We start from the raw sequence: 18,099 nt of genomic DNA, 5'->3' as shown, positions 1-18,099 counted from the left end.
TGACTTCCAAATTTGGAATCAATTCATGAAACAATTTAAACTTTATTAGCAGAGTAGAAAGTAATTTTCCTATACTCCATGTATTTGAATCATAACTACTGGGGTGTTATTGTGTATGTGTGGGTGGGAAGGATGGAGGAGTGGGTATGTGTGTGTCAGATTGAACCAGTGGTGAATGGTGCCCTTTGAAAGTGGTGGGGTGAAATCCCTGCCAGTAGTTTACCCAATGTTCTTCAAAATGTGCCTCACTCATATTCACTCGATCTCACATTTTCTCTCTACACCTTCATCTCAGTCTAACTCATATTCTCTCACTTACTCATTTTCACTCTCACTCACTGTTACTCACACACAAACACACTCATATTCACTGCTTCCAATTCTCACTTACAAACATACAGTCACCCATTCACACTCATTGACTCTGGACCCTGGTGCAACTGTACCTGCTGCACCATTGATAGCTATACCCCTGGCTCACTTCCACTTCCACTCCCTCTCACAATCTCCAATTAATCACCCCTTCTAAAAAACTTAGACTCTTTCCCTCACTCCTTTGTACTAACCTTTACATATTTAAACACACTCAAACTCAGATTCTCACTCACTTTCACTCTCACTGACAGTCGCAAACATCTACACTTCCACTCAATTCTATCCACTTTCAATTACTAACAAACGCGGTCACAAACACATACATATATGATCAGAACCTTGTTTCCTTTGCAACAGAGCAGGAATCTGGTGCTGAGCTTTGGAACCAGCAAGCCATGATTCCCAACGAGGAGCCAGAAAGAACAGAGGCATGTTTGAAACAGAAAGACCTACCTCAATCCCTCTCCCACGTTCTGAAAGGACTGAAAGCACAGCCCTATAAGAAGCTTGGGGAAAGCTGGGGATCCTGCCTCTGCTGCTCTGTGCAGCTTCTTCCTGGCCTCAGCGGTGGACTGAAACTTGATGGGCACCCCTGCAAACTACATGGAGGAGGCTGCCCATGCTCCAGCCCCATATTGTGGAGTTGTGGGGGCTATTGTTACGCCCCTGATTGGCCTCAGGGATGCACTGATCGCCCTGAAAACCACATTTTAGCAGGTATGCTGTGCCGCCTGAGGCGTGTGCAGCGTGTCTGGTAAATAAAATAGATTTGGCCTGTGTGAGGGACCTGTAGTTGAACTATGCTCCTCAGACATGCACAAACCAGACATTCACCTACAGAGTGTTGTATTTTGAAAACAACACCCAGTAGCTGGATCTTGCCTCAGGCAGGGGTGGCCTTAGGCATGTGCAAGCTGTGCACCTGCACAGGGCCGCCAAACCCCAGGGGCCGCCACGCCAATATATATCCTTAATATAATAATCCTCTGAGGATAGATACATATTTGCGTGGCGGCCCCTGGCAGGGATTTGGCCGCCTCCGGCTCTGTTCCACTTCCAAACACCCCGACCCCCCCCTCTTCACTGGCCTCCACGCCTGCGTTCCTCCTGGTTCCTCATTGGCCCCGCCCGGACCCCTTCTTTTGGGGCCCCTACCTACGCTCCCTGTTCAGGGCCGCCATGAGCCTAGAGCCGCCCCTGCCTCAGTCCACTCACCTCTCTCCTCCTCCTGTCATAAGGAGCCTGGAGAGGAGGCAGAGAGGGCAGACCTGCACACTGGCAGCATTCATGAACACACAAAAGTTTGTTGAACATTGCTAAACTAAATGATGCACAGTGTCAGGACTGGAGAATCAAAGTGCAGTATTTGAGGCCTCATAGGGGGGACTCCGCCCTGTAACCTCTGACAAGTAGCCGCCACTGTATTTAACCCAATCTGTGAGGACTTGATTGGATCATAGTGCTGGCAAACCCTGACAAAACCAGACAAACACCTTCCCTGTGAGGACCAGCATGTTTGAGTGGGTGTGTGTTTTGGTGTCTGTGTGTTTTCACAAGTAAAATAGACAGAATACCACCAAACGTGTCATGGAGACATAGCCAACTGCCTTCAGTGGCCTAGTTGTGATTTAGTATAAATCTCTTCAGTGCTTTCTGAGAAATCTGGCAAAATGTGAGGCAAAGAAATTCATAGATGTTTGGTTGACATTTTATTTGAACCTTACAGAATTTGAATAAAAGTTGAAACTCGGATTGGAAATAAATAGCATTTTGATCTACCCTCCATTTTCTGAGATCCACAAACTGCAGTAAAATGTTATCTCAAACTTAGGGTGAGATGACCCTAATTACTGTCCCATTTTAAGCCTAAACTCTGCACTGGTACTAGAATGTACTGTGCACATGGCATGGTATCCATGCCTTGTTCCTAGTTCAAACATACCAGTACTGCATATAGCTACAGAAAAAATATTTTGTGATTGCTTATAAACCTGGCCAAGTGTGATACATCTGCACTAAAATGTCCAAAACCAAAATATGTCCAGTTTAGTATAATCTTGGAACATTGTGTGGTGAGTGGTCAGGAGACTGAGGATTTTTATATGTGGGGGCTGAAATATTTGTTTTTTTTAAATTCCCACCGGCAGCCCAAAGAAAGTAAGAATGCAAATCTTGCTCCTGTAAATCTCTAAGGCACCACCTGACACACAGTGACAATGATTGTGTAAAGTGTACTGAGTGTATTGTAGTACCACCATATTATTTCGTTGTTGCACAGTTATTTCAAGACGGCTCAAAAGGAGGGGTTCCTTCATTTTGTATAATGCAAATATGAGAATAGGGTTACCATAATCCTTAGGCAGTGGAGCTGGTGCGGCCGGATGAACCATTGGCTTCTTCCTCCTCTCAAGGAGAGAGCTCTGGAAATCTAGAGGCCTGTGTTCATCCTCCGACTGAGGATCAAGCACATCTTCTTTCGTCATGGTTCCAGGAGTCTCCTTCCTGCCAGAAAATGAAGAACGGATTGTCAGGCTAAGGATATTCGTATTAGAAATCAGACAATGTACGTCCTCAAGAAAGATGGCGGTCCATATATTGTGCATGATTGGTCAGAAAAGAATTCATCACATATATAATGTCATGGATCACAAACATTGAACTAAACAATTTATAATAAATGTACTAATTATAACATAGCATTATATATATCATAAATTTGAAGGCTATGAGGAAAAGGAAGGTATAGCAGCAGAAGGAACTCCTAACACCAAACTCATTCAACGTTGAGAGCTAAAATGTGGAAGAAGATCATGCAAAGTAGTTGTGCATCTGTGTTAGTGTGTCCCAGATTTTCTGGTACAGTTCCCTTTGGTACCTCATTATGTGTGTTTTCCATACTGATGAACACTGTCAATTAAAAAAGTCCAATATTTTAAAGATTATCTTTGTCATTTTATTGATCTGTAAATCCTATTTCTATACCCCAGAGGACATCTTTCAGAGTGTTCATTGCAAACTTCAACTCACATGTACCACAACAACATGGAACAAGTGTTACAAATATGTTGATTCAATATTATTCACACCAATATTTAATATAATAGGTGCATAATTACTTATTGCATGAAAAAATCATGCCTGATTGATTACAGAGCTCTAAAAAAAGGCTGTGGGTGAAATGTCTGCTCTGGTCATAGTGGCCAATCTGAATTCATTATTCATTCGGTGTAATATTACAAACATAATTCATCCATAGCAATTTTCATCTCACTATGGAAGTAATGTTAATGTTTCGGACTCTCTTCAAGTTATGAGTATCCTTCATCAGGACCATGCATTATTAAAGTACTCTTATTCAATATGTTGCTGCGCCAATAACTATAAACATTGTCAACAGAACATCTACTACAGTTCCCAATTATAAATAGCCTTCATACATCTCATTTCTGTAATTCTGCTAATATATGAATTAGTTAATCAAACGGGCATTTACTGAGGTGCCCACGACCAGATCCAATTATCCACCTTCCTCTTTAGACAGTTTGATCACTTCTCCAACTACTGTACCCTATCACCTCATTTCACATGTCAACACACCTAAAGTCTCCTGCTTGACTCACTATCCAATGGAGGAACAGAAACACATGGAATCTCCTGTTCAACACGTCATTTACTGGAAGCCATGAAAAGAGAATAGGATCATCTCTGACTAACAGAGAGAGAGGATTGCTGGAATGTGAATGTACCAATGTGTGAGGAAAAGAAATTAGAAGTGAGCAAGACAGAGAAGCAAAGAAGTATGAGACTGGAGGAGAAATGAAAATGAAATGGAACGATGGAGGAATAGAGCAATACAAAATGGAACAACAATTGACAATAGTGGTAGAGGATGGAAGAAAGCTAAAAAAAGAGGTCACATGAATTGGCATCAGTGCAACAGAGAAAGAAGCCAAGTCGAGAAGAAGCGGGAACAATATCCAGGAGCAAGAGCAATGCAAGGACCATCTAGAGCCAAGATAGACAGACAGTTCCATACGAAATAAATGACAGAAACCAAAAACAGTGGAAGATGAAATAACTGTAACAAAGGGGAGGAACCCCCAATCCTCCCAAGGTTTCTTAGCCACTCTACTGTACACCCGAATGCAGCTCTAACTTAAGTCCTCACAGTGATCAGTTTTTATCTGTACTGAGGTTTATTTAATACTGCTGCACCCATGTGGCCACCTCTGGCTGACAAACTGATAAGCTCATTCCTCACAGTAGCATGCCTGGAAGTTACTTAATGAGCTGCTTATCAGTGCCACGGTCATAACACTACAGGGACAGCTCTGAGTGATTTCCTAAGCCTTTTAGCACAAGTGATAAATACCAAAGAGCCCTGTGAGACACAAGGGCCCTCGTTCAGATTAGCACTTCAGTTCTACCATTTTTTAAGGCCCTAAAAAGGCATCTTGCACTTCTGCACTAATTGTATTCCTACTTGCCATGGATAGCAATAGTGTCCGGCGTATTTGGCCCATAATCCTAACTCATGTGTTACAATGGGCTTATGTTCTTGGCCAAAACATAGTATATTTTGTATAAAGAAAAGTGGTTTCCATCCACTACTTATGTATATTTCACCCTTATGTGTATTTCACCCAATTTAGAATCAACGTTTTGGAAACAATCTAGAACCTCCAAACTAGTCACAAATATCGAGCCATGGTTTATGCAGCAAATATTTAATGTGAGAGAAATAAATCAATTTGGTGCAACTCCATAAATTGAAACAACTTTTAGTCAATGAAGCATTTAGACTAATAATAGACAAATACGCACCTCAAGACACGTGTGAACATGAAGTAGATATCAAGGGGCATATTTACAATGAAATGGCGCAGTGCTGTGCCCCAAGCGATTTTGCTGCGCTGCATAGTTTAAAAATTGCAGGGATGCACCATATTTACAAGAATATGGCGCACCCTTGTCCTCTCCTCTGCGCCGGCGCACAAACTGCAGCTGTGCACCAATGCAGGCACCCTTGTACCACGGTGCAAGAGTCCCTGCGTTGCAGGGATGATTGTGTTTGTGTAGGAAGGGGCATCTTCCTGCACAAAAACAATCATTAATGATGTTATGCTCCTTTTATGTGTGCTTCAAATGCAGCACACATAGATCGAGCAAAAAACGAGGAGAAATAAAAGCATTTCACCTCGTTGTGACACATTACCACCTCCCCTGGAACGGCGTTAGTTTTTCGCAGTGCCTCAGATTTACGAATCCTTGTAAATCTGGGGCAGTGTCAAAAGCCAAGGGTGTTACATGGGAACACCCACAGCAACACCCATGACACGCCCCTTTGACGCAGACTGCTGCGTGAAAGAGGGCCATATTTACAAGGCTGTATAAAGCTATGTAAAGTGGCTTTGCGTGATCTTGAAAATATGGGCCAGGACAGCACACAGCGCCACAGGAGCATCAAAAAAAGTGCGCTCCGGTTGCGCTAGTGGCTTGTAAATATTCCCCCAAGTTTCTGAGCTCTTGTTGGGTGAACTTTTACCATTGAAGCATGTTATAGCGATACAAAAACACACAGCAGAGTGTGGTACCAACTTTAAGTAAACACAGTTTTCAGAAAAATGATAATAGTTCTTGAGGGACCTACTGTTATTGTGCCACTGTTAATGTACCACTGTGAAATTACAGTGGTCTGCTAAACATAATATCTATAGGGAAGCACTTGGCACATGCAAAATAAATAGAACACTCAGCCCTTGTAGCTATTGTTCAGTGAAATTTCAAGGGGTTTCACCTGGTACACTCCATGCCGAAGGCCGTGAGTTAGCAGGAGAGTATTATGGACAGGAGAGGTGACTTAGCTGCATATTTATGAGCCCCTTGCGCCGCCGTGGCATTACTTTGTGTGATGCTCCGGCGGGGCAAACCACAAAATCATAGTAATGAGGCCACGCCAAGCCACTTTGCATGGCTTTGAATGGCCTCATAGATATGGAGTAAGGCAAGGCAGACCAAATCGCTGTGTTGCCTTACTCTGCGCTAGGGAGGCCTTCCATGCGCATTGCGGCGGGTGTTCCCATGCAACACCCATGGATTTTGATGCTTCCCCAGATTTACAAGCTCATGTAAACCTGGATATGCGCCAAAACCTTAAGCCTCCTCAGGGGAGGTGCAACGAGAAGAATAACTTTATTTATTTATTTTTTTGGGGTTTTTTTGTTTTTAAGTTTCAAAAAAACCTTTATTGGTAGGGTACAAAGAAAAACAGCCTCACGCCTACAACCAATCTCTGGCCGGCAGCATCATAGTATTGCAAGTAAATATAAATATCATAATGTGCATCGTGGGGAAAAAAAAAACAATTTAACACAGCAAGTCGCCTACAACCTTTACAGACCGGCCGTGTTGTATTAGTGGGTCCCGTGGCATTCGTTGTTTTTGATCTTCAAATCACAACATTACACAACAATGACAGATAATCAAGAGCCCAGGGGGGGGACATAATCATCTCATTCTGCATTCAAGATCATCATCCTCTACCCTCATACCTGTTGGGAGTTAATCTCCTCGTAATGCATATACATTGTACTCATAGACCCAAGAAATGGTGTGCAAGGGAAATAATAACTTTATTTCTCCTCGTTGTTTCCTCTTTCTATGTATACTGCATTTTGCATCGCACATATATAGAGGAAAAAGTCTCCTGGGGTTGTTTTTGTGCAGGAAAGTGCCCCTTCTTAAACGAAAAAAATTCTGCCGCCAACACAGGCATCCTTGCACCATTGTACAAGGGTGTCTGTATTGGCGCTAGGCTGCTGAAACGGCACCAGCGCAAAGTGAAAGGGCATTTAGCTCCAACGCAGGCACCCTTGCACGGTACGTCTAGGATTTACAGGTAATAAAATGTGGGCGGCTGGTTCCTGAGTCAGTCTTCTCCTATATGAATGAGTCTGTGAACTGTCCATTACTGCATATATGGATGGATGAAGATGTTTGAGTGATAAACAAGTAATCCGCTGGTATCGGATAATGGATGTTGAAAAATAATTGGATTTGTTACGCTGCGTTAAGAAGAGAGTTAATTAAATTTGTAGAAACACGAAGGAGGCTTTGCAGCAGGCTTGGATTCTCGCTACAGTGGTTCGTTGGTTGCACAGATGACTGTTATTTGGATGGCTATTGATGATCCATGGTTTTACTTTCTTTCCATTGCAGTAATTATTTATTTTTATATGAGGAACTCGAGAAAGGTGGGCTGGCGCTCCCTAATCTCAGGGATTACTATTTCGCTTACTTTGCTCAGTACATGTCTAGGTTTCAAGCAAAGCCCCACACATGAATATTTTGGAATCACTTTATGGAGTTGATTTGTTTGGAATATCAGATAGGCAATGTGTCAAAAATTGTGAAATCTCCCAATAAATTACTCTATATGTGCATGTTGTGTCTTTCAAAAATGCAGGGATTTATTTGAGCAGATATGCTATTCCTTATATTCATGATGCAACACCCCTCTCACACGTTGTTATAGAAATTGTCATAAGAAATAGTTCAAAGGACAGCAAAAGCAGGGTTCCCAAAAATATCAGACTTTATTTCGGAATCCACAAGCTATTCCCAAACGATTTTCTCCTTTTGGGCTTGCATAGAATATTATACACGGTCTTAAGTAAGTTGGAATTGGACCTTATAAACCATAGTAAAAAGATTGTTTTTGTATTATTCGAGGACAACAAAGATAAAAATCCTAGGGAGTGGAAAAAACTGCTGGCCCCTATTAAAAGCCCTGATCTTACCCAGAAGGTAATAAAAAAATAGGGGAAATATGAAGGTCTAGAATTAATAGCTAACATGTGGGATGAAGTTAATAAACTTAACTTCAGTGTGTTAAGAGAGGCTAATTGGCCCTGGATATTATTTTTCAGTAAATGGCTCTTATACAGAACCCCACAATTTCTCTCACAAGTTAACCCTAACTTGCCGAGCATCTGTTTCCGCTGCATAACCGGCTGGCAGCCCACTGGACTCATATATTATCGGTAAGTGCCCTCTTGTGCAGGGATTTTGGAATTAAATATTCCTATTCTTGGAGTCTGAATGGCAAGTTAAGCAGGTTCCGAGTATTTGGTTGAAGGCTTTGGGATATGACCCGTCTTTCAGCCTAAGCAATAAATCGGTAACATTTGTTTATATCGCAATGGCGGTGGCTAGATCCCTCCTGCTCCAAAAATGGCGGTCACACCAGATTCCAACAGTATGGAGTGGATTCAGAAATTGCAGCTAGATGGAAATAGTGAACAGCTATATGCAATGCGTTCTAGGGGGATCAAGAAGTTTGAGAAACTGTGGGAAGGGTTTCTTGAGGTATTATAATTCAAGATATAAGGGATAGAGTGGATGATTTGATTGTCATATCGCTATTTTGCACATCTCAACTCTGTTAGCACCTTGGACACTTTTCTATTACAGGAGAACACTAGAACTATTTTATGGTTTTACTTCATGCGGGCTCTCTTATTAGCTAGTCCATTCTCTTTTATAATGTGTATTATGTCTTGGATTAGTATGCTGCATATATTGATGGCTTAAGCATGTACAATATTCATTAAATGGTGCAAATTGATATATTGAAATTATATTTTGCATACCAAAAACAATTGCAGTAACTATTTGTGACTTTGGGTATTTGCTATGAAGTTTATTGGCCAATAACTTTGATTCGATAAACTGTTATCTGATCAAAAATTGTCTACTTCAAGTAGTATGTGTAAAGTAAAAAATGTTGTTTAATATGTTTAGATCATTCTCTTATTATATTCTGATTGATTGTGTCCAATTGCTTGCTTGCATATGAGGTAGTCTACTCTTTTGTTGCTCATGGCTTACATAGGAAACCATTATACACAAACCAGTATTCAATTCCAAGAGACCCAGATTAGATATTGGAATGGCAGATGACTTATCAAAATCTTCCGCACATTCCATCCCTTGTCCAGAGATTATGGGGATCCATTAAAATGACGGGCAGTACTGTGCATATCCACCTTCTCTCCTTTTTCTCTGGATTCCGTATAGACATGCAAAAGACAGCATATCCCTGCAGTGCTTGGCTCTGGCTCATGTCACTGCAAGACCAACACCTACTCCCTGTTTGCTCACAGAAAGCAGATATCCTGGCCATTGGGGAGAGTTGGCAAGAAAGGCCAAACGAAGAATAAATGTGGGAGGGCTTCAATGAATTTTTTTATGGTCTAGCTTGACAGCACAGCTGTCGCCAATCATGTCGGAATCACCAAGAGAAGGACATTGGCTCCACCTACATGTTGGGGGCCAGCAGTACACGTTTTCATTGGGCCAGGGGCAGCTCGTCCGATATGGTGGAGGAGCAGCTCCCCACTGCTGGAACCAGCAGACGCATATAAAATGAAATGATGATAAAGCAGTTAATAAAACTGCTTTGTTATTATTTTATTTTACTCCAGAGCCGCCGCAGTCTTGAGGGCGGGTCCATTAAGAGCAGGAGGAGTGATGGGCTCAGGGCACTGGCAGCTCACAAGTCAGTTTGTCCGGCTGTCTTAGGACGACAAAACTGACATGACCACTTGGATATCTCCAGGCTATTGCTTGGAGATATCGGCAGGCTCAATAGCGCAGGCTCCCAATCCCTGCTGGAGTGTGGAACCAGCCCGTTCTGCCCAATCCCTTCGATTCTCTCATGCTGGGTAATATCAACATGAGAGTAGCGTCTGGATTGGCGCAGGGAAATCTGAGAGCCTGTGTGGACAGTGGCGGCTCCTTCGCTAAGGCAGAGGAGCGTTGCCCCACTGCGTAAAAAGGAAAAATGAAATGACAATAACATATCGTTATTGTCATTTAATTTTTTGTATTGCATGAAGCCTGCGTGCAGTGTGGGGCGGTACTGGCCAAAGCAGGGGAGGAGTGGTTTGCACTTTCAAAGTGCTTATGAACTCTTTGGCTGGCCCTCTTGGGCCGACCAAACAGTTCATGCGCACTTTGCATGTTCCTACCGGGCTGTATTACACAGCCTGGTGAAGAACATGCACAGACTTCCTGTTCGAGTCTGAGCGCTGATCCATGGCACTCAGACCAATCACAACGCTGCATTGTAATGTTGTGATTGGCTCAGGGGAGCCTGTGTGTTGAGTGTTTCCTGCAGGAAGGAAGAGGACACAGGGGAGGCAGCGGCTGGCCGTCCTTTCTAAGGTAAGTTTTTTTTGTTAATTACCCTCCCACCCGCCTCACTACTCCCATCTGGGAGCAGCTGCTACTGTGTGGACATCATCTGAAGATGTAGCTAGGTGGCAGACGGCAGGCTACAGGTAAGCTTCTATTTTCTTTATTCTCTCACCGCTGGATTGGGCAGAAGTTGTGTGCTTCCCCAAAAACAGTGCTTACCTTCCACACAGCTGTGATAATTTTGTTTATTTATACAGATGCCTGAGCTTGAATTTTCAGAGGTGCACACATGCCACTGAAATCCTATTAAAATATCTTAGATTACTAGATAATTTATGGTGTGATTCTCTGGCAGCAGCACAGACAGTAGGAGGGTAGTCATTCACCTATATGGATTTTCAGGTCTGACTTGACAATGCAACTGTCACCTGACCTTTTAACCTACACCAAAATTATTCGACAGTTCTTTGCTTCCACACACATGCATATCCATTCCCATACTATCTACTTCTAATACTTCACATTACCATACATCATTCCTTTAAAACCAGACTTACTGGCATTGCCAATGCTTGTTTAAATAAGGGAGAAGGAATCTGAGGGAAATGAAGAAATATATATTGTGAGCAATTCCTCATGACTCTTACCCCCCTGCAGAGGTCAGCACTGGGAAAGGATAAAGAAGGGAGGTTTCTCAGGTGGGAAACATGTACAGCATCAAATGTTAGGTGGGGTAGATGTCATTAAGATAGTGGAATTACAAACAATTCATGCTTTGCTCTCACTGACATTAATTCGTGAAAAAATAAGTGCAGGGCCCCAAAATTCTTCTTGAGAGCACAATGCGAGCACTGCTAAATGGCGGGTTTGCCAAACATCAGCTCTGTTTTCTTTTGATTCCATCTCATGCCTTTCACTTGCACCACCCTACACTTCTGTACCTTTGTCCCACTCTTGTAGATTCTTTTGCATCTATGCTTTCGCCCTTTGTCACTGTTTTCCTGTCTTTCTCTTCTTCCTTCTTTCTCCCTTTTCTACATTCCTGCCTTGATCTCGATCAAAGCCTGATGATGAAAAATTAGTCTTGACCCCAAAACTGACTACTGGTGCCCATCACCTTCAATTACCTGTACAAATTAAACACTGGTGTCCATGAAAAACAGTGACATCTTAGGGAAATGTCAAGTGTAAACAAGCAAGCCTCAAAACGTCTTTAACTGTGGGACTTTAAATTACCATAACATATACACATTTTAATATTGGTTCACCCCTCTGATGCAGACTAACCAACCCATCCAAGTCACTTGATGAAGATACATAACCCTTGAAGGTTTGAGGACATCCTTTAAACTGACTATGTCTGCAACTGACTGAAGAATTTTTGTCTCCCACTTCACGCGGTATAACGCGGTTGATCACGTATTGCATTTTGTAAATTGAATTTACTCCTCACGGTGTCTCCATGGGGAGTGATCATGGCAGCATGCCTAAGAGTGCGCTGTGTCCTTAACTTAACCCACAGCAGTATATTATTGATTGACTTGACAATTTTCAGATCAATAAAGGCCAGCTATAGTGCACTCTACCTGATTTGCACATATTTCTCTGTCTGGTTCTTCAGACACTAAGATAGACTATTGCTCAATTCCCTTTCAAAAACCTGCTGTGAACAGTTTGTTTTTTAACCCAATCTGCCAGAATAGACTTAAGAAATTGTGCAAATAGCATCTTTTGGGTGTTGTACCACATAGTTATGGACCATATATCAATCAATCAATCAAAGCCATTTATGAGTGCGCAGCTACCTCCATTGAGGGGTCCCGGCTCTAAAAGCGAGACTGAAGAAAAGACCGACCAGCTAATCTACGCCTGACTGAAGAGCACGCATTGAAAGAGGAAAATGCCTGTAGTGATTGGTTTCGTGCAGGAAGGTGCCCCTTCCTGTAGTAAAACAATCTCCCTATGACGCAGGCATCCTTGCACCATGGTGCAAGAGTGCCTGCCCCGGCGCATGACTGCTGTTTGTGCGCCAGCGCAGGGGAGAGCACAGGAATACGACATATCATTGTAAATATGTTGCATTCCTGTACTCTGAAAGTGACTCAGGGTGGCCCAGCCAAATAGCTTGCAGAAAACACTGAGTCACTTTCTCGGAAATCTGCCCCCAAGTTTCTTCATTCCCTGGCTTCACCATACCTTTGATCCTATGTTTCTCTAGATACTCCCTCTCTGCTTTCTGCTTCACTGCTTCTCTTGTTGTGCCCCAACCTCCTGGCACACTCTTTATTATCTTCCAATTTGTGGAATTTATTTCCACTTTCTATCAAGTTAGCCCTTTCATTTGCCAGCTTCAAAAATGTAAAGGAACACTATGTGTCACCAGGCAATCAGGCAGTGGTGGCTCGCACAGGTAAGGGTGTGGGGCGGTGAGGCGGGGCAGGGGTCGGGCTGGGTGGGGGGTAGGGGAGTGTGAGATACAACAGGAAAGTCAAGAGTAAGAAAAAATAAATAAAAGCACTTACTTTGCGCTTGCAGCATCGCCGACTCGGTGATGCTGCGAGCGCGAAGTAAGTGCTTTTATTTATTTATTTCCTTACTCTCGCCTTTCCTGTCGTATGTCTCACTCCACTATCCACCCAACCAGACCCGCCCACCCGCCCCACAGCGTTACCTGTGAATGCCGCCACTGCAATCAAAGTTGGGTGCCATGGGGCAGATTTATCAACAAGTTGCGATGCCCTTGCGCTACACAAGGAAGCGCAAGGGTGAAACAACTACTAAGTCAGACGTTTCAAGCCATGTAAGGCCACTATGTATGGCCCTGTGTGGCTTGACAAATTTAGGTTATTACAACGAAGCACACATCACTGTGTTGCGTTACTCTGTCCCAGAGAGGCGTTTCGTGAGTGGAGCATGGGTGTTCCCAAACATCCATCCAAAAATGTTGCCGCATTCCCGGATTTACCCTTACTGGTAGAATTAAGAATGCGTCAAAATGCTACCCCTCCCCAGGTGAGGCGTAATGTGAAGAAATATTTTCCTATGTGTGCTGCCTTCTGCAGCACACATAGAAAGAGCCAAATGCCTCAGAGGATTGTTTTTGTGCAGGAATGTGCCCCTTCCTGAACAAAAACAATTCTGTCTGCAATACAGGCATCCTTGCACCATGGCACAAGGGTGCATGCGTTGGCGCTAGGCAGCACATTGTCGACAGTGCACGGAAAGGACAGAAATGCACCATATGATGTCGAATACAGTGTTTTCCTGCCCTTCCACGCAGCGCAGTAAGGTTGCTGGCTGCGCTACACTGCGTTATGTGAAATATTGATGTCTGTTTCCTAGTGTGTTGTGTACTGTCATGCATGTTTTGTAAAGCACTTTGACTAACAAAGCGCAATAAGTAATCAATGCATGACTTAATAAATAAAGTACGTTGATGTATGTTTGTTATATGTCAGACTCAGGTACCGTGCTTTCTAAACTACCTGAATGCCTACCTGAAGTGACCAATTGGATGTATAAGAGCCAAATCAATTTAAACTTCGACATGATTGATGACAAGATTGTTGGATCATAACTGAGATTATAAGTGACAGAGAAAGATAGGAGTCCCTTTGTTTAACCCCTCCCATGCTGTTGACGGAACTGCTCCGTCACCAGCCTCGGTCACGCTGTGCTGGTGACGGAGCGGTTCCGTCACGGCCCGCTCGGCGCGCCTGCGCGGCGTGTTCTTTTAAGCGGGCGGGGCCGTGACGGAACCGCTCATCTTTGCATAAAGTTCTGAACTAACTAATACTATTGGGATTGACTTTACCCCAATGTTCTTGACACGTTTATGCAGACTTGGATAACTGGCATTTTTGCAGAATTTTTATGACAGAGTAACAAGTCATCAAACATATGCATATGTATGTAATCAACAGATTTTAAAAATGCCTGCCAGTCTATAGACAGCGCTTGGCTACATCTCAATTTTAATGAAGCAGAGCTGATCATATTACTATATGCGGATGGCCTATGGATTCCCAGATTTTGGACACATTGGTTCCTGATATTTCTGGGATTACCATATTTCCATCTATTATGTGTGTTTCCTCACTCTTCATGGCCAAGTTTCTCTGATCCTGGAATGGAATGCCTTAAATCCCACCTTGACATCAAAACCAAATCCTCTTCGCTCCAGAAAACACTTTAAAATTGATTTAATTTTGAGCATGTCGCTTTTAAAGAATGCATGGATAGCGCATAACCAAATATTAGACAGGGGCATCTATTTTGCACTCAATAATGGACTCTAAAGGCAATTCCCATACTTTTTCTTTATGGCAAGTGTCACTAAGCAAAACTTCAAAATAAACAAATACGCATTTCATTATTTCTTCCCTTAGAATCATTCATCTGAACTACTATTATATTCCCACTTCAGGATAAAGGCAAATGTCTGTACTTGTAAATGTGAGGAATGCTAAATTTACCAAATTATTCACATTGGAAAGGCAGCTGGCTGCGTGGTGTCAGCTGAAAGTAGTCCTCGTAGAACTTACTGCGTGGCTTTCCTCTTGCCAGAGGATTAAGAAGAAGGGGGCATATTTAAAAATAAATCCTGCGGCACAGCAAGCCACCTTGCTGTGCTGTGCTGTGCTGCACTGCGTGATAGGGAAAGGACAGTAATGCCTCATATTTAGCATTATACAGTGCATTGCTGTCTTTTCCCTGTGCTGGCACAAAATGCGCTACCTAGTGAAAAATAGGCACCCTTAAACCAGGGTGCAAGGGTGGCTGCGTTGTAAGCAGGATTGTATTTGTGCATGAAGAAGATACCTTACAGCCCAAAAACAACCCTCAGAGGCATATTCCTCTTTGTATGTTTTCTGCATAATGCAGCACACATAGAAAGAGGGAAAGACAAGAACAAATACATATATTTCTCCTCCTTACGCCTCACCTGGGGAGGCATAGCATTTTGATGCATTCCCAGGTATAGCCAAAATCCATGGGCGGATGTGTGGGAACACGAACACTACACCCATGGAACGCCACGGAACGTAATGCAGCCATTTGCGCTGTGTTGCGTTACTCTAGATTTATTAAGCCACTCAGGGCCACATAAGGTGGCCTTGCGTGACTTGATGAATCTTACTTAGTAGTTAGTTATGTTGTGTCACCTGCAGTCTACTTCTTCAGCAGCCTCCTTTAGACATAGACAGCTAGCGCCGGGACGCCCCTTGGCTGGGGCAGCCGTGCGCTATATAAACATATATAACATAACATAACATAACATAACAGTTATGTCACCCATGAGCCCATTGTGTGGCGCATGGGCAACGCAACTGCTTGATAAATATGCCCCTAAGCCTTGTGTCTCTCACATTTCATCCTGTGCAATAGTGAGCCAGCTTTTCAGTCTCTATACTCAAGAAATACACTCTTTCTCCTCACCATAAATCTTCAGTCCATGACGTGCTGATGAGTCACTGGCACTGCTATAAGAAGGTGAGGAAGGGAATTAATCCACCTCTGCAACTTACTTCCTCCTCACTTAAAATTAGGCCTGGCCAACATTTGTGTTAAGATGGCATAATTAGCATAATATCAATACTTTAATGCTACTTGTAACTCAAAATTCCAGAAATTACACTGTTAAGGCATATGCTGTAATTATATACCGTTCACTGTAAAAGTTTACAGCAAATGCACCGTTTGCACAAAATAACATTCTCACCAACGCACAGGAGCAATGCGAACAATAGATGCAAAGTGCCTTAAATCAGACCCTCTGCCTGAAAGGCAGCCAGTGAAGCTTCGCAAGGGATTTGGAGACAGATTGCTATTCAGGGATATTTAGAAGCAACTTTGCTGCCGCGTTTTGAAGAGTCTGAAGTTTATTAAGAACGTGTTGCTGGGCATTCGGATAGAGGCTGTTGCAGTAGTCGATCTTCAAAATATCAGCGAAGTTACAACTGATTTCTGTAAGGTGGCAAGAATGAATGGTAGGATTTTTTAAATAAGCCAGAGAGGGTGTAGAAAGCAGCAGATGTAACCGCATTTACCAGATCCTGATGGGATAGTTTGTCATTTGTTATGACTCCAAGCTTTTTAACAGCCCTCACCGGTGTGGGATTGGTGCCTAGATCAGATGGCCATCAGGCAGAAGACCAGAAAGATAGCGGTGGGCCAAAAATCAAAACCTCTGTCTTATTTGAATTCAGTTTCAGGCAATTTGAGGACATCCAAGAGCTGACTGCCGGCATGCATTCCTGTAAATTAGATGCAGTCCCTGACTCATCCGAGTCAAATGCGACGACAAGTTGGTGGTAAAAAAACACAAAGAGAAATGTTTTATTAATAGGATAATTAAGAGAAAGATAGACACAGAGGAGATATGGGGGGCAACAACTGAAATAGAGAAAAGAGAGAGAAGTTGAATGAGAGAAAGGGAGCAAGGTGAGAGAAAGACAGAAATATAGAAACAGAAAAAGATGAAAGGAACCCCATTCTAGATAAAAATACATTCACAGTGAAGAGGTCCAAAGACAGAAAACCGATGAACAAGCATTGGGGCAGTGGCAAAAGCCTACAGAGTGAACGAGAAGTCAGAGCCAGATCAGATAGGTGAGCAATGGGATTTTGACCTGGTAGAAAACAAACTACATTTGTTCATGCACTGTCAGGAAGTGTGTCAGGGACCTGGCTTACCGCTTGTGGCTCAGGGGTGTAATACCACAAACTCATTCATACTGAGTTCATTACACAGAAGGAAAGGCTGGTAGTCCTCACAGAGTTCCTGGCCGGACACACCAGGTGATTCAGAGGATCCGGAGACAATGCCAAACGCTACTAACAGACGCTACTCGCGCGGGTGCCACACCCCGCCCGAACGAGCACCAGCTGCGGCGCTAACTTAAATCACGCCGGCTCACGGATCCCGCGTCCACTGAGTTCTTGGCCCGACACACCAGGTGAGTCAGAGGATCCGGTAATAACACCAAAGTGCATAGGAGTCTCGGATACCCGCCAGAGACTCATGAAGTTTGTCCGTTGAAGTTAGGAAGTACAAACTGAGAGGAAACGCTCCTCTTACAATTATAGCACCTTAGTGTGTGCTTCACATAGGGTGCTTACAACACGTGAGTCCCCTGTTTCACCCCCTCATACATAGGTCCTGACGAAAGCCAGTTTTAACTAAAGACCTGGCTGAAACTAGTTGACCACACTGGACGTGGGAGACCATAAGTCTCTCCAACCACGTCCCAAAGCTTTGTTTTGAACCCTGCCTAGGGCCCACCAATAAATTAACCACTTGGGACCTCTAGGACAGTATTTTAAAACCCCACTCTAAACACCTTCACTGCACACTCACTTAACACAACCTGCTCCGCTGTAATCAGGCGTCGAAGCACACCTGAGGCACACTCGGTGCCTCAGGTGGGGTCCGATGATGAAGCATGCCACCAACTAGGTTGGTGGGTGAGGGCTTTCATAAAAACCAATCAGTTTTCCCAAAACAGACACATACAACACGTA

The 18,099-nt window shown here is 43.3% G+C and overlaps 1 protein-coding gene across 1 annotated transcript in view; it reads right to left on the bottom strand.

Annotated features, from left to right (window-relative positions):
* CLIP3 (CAP-Gly domain containing linker protein 3) overlaps window positions 1-18,099 on the bottom strand; it is a 204,868-nt gene that overhangs the window by 128,815 nt on the left and 57,954 nt on the right. The window contains exon 2 of the mRNA XM_078661107.1: window positions 2,723-2,877. Within this exon, the coding sequence (XP_078517233.1) occupies window positions 2,723-2,858 (136 nt within the window). The 5' untranslated portion in view covers window positions 2,859-2,877. The remainder of the gene's footprint in view (window positions 1-2,722; window positions 2,878-18,099) is intronic.

This window comes from Lissotriton helveticus, chromosome 9, assembly GCF_964261635.1.
Source record: "Lissotriton helveticus chromosome 9, aLisHel1.1, whole genome shotgun sequence".
Taxonomy (NCBI): domain Eukaryota; kingdom Metazoa; phylum Chordata; class Amphibia; order Caudata; family Salamandridae; genus Lissotriton; species Lissotriton helveticus.
Note: the sequence above shows the minus strand (reverse complement) of the source record. Positions and strands in the feature narration are given on the sequence as shown.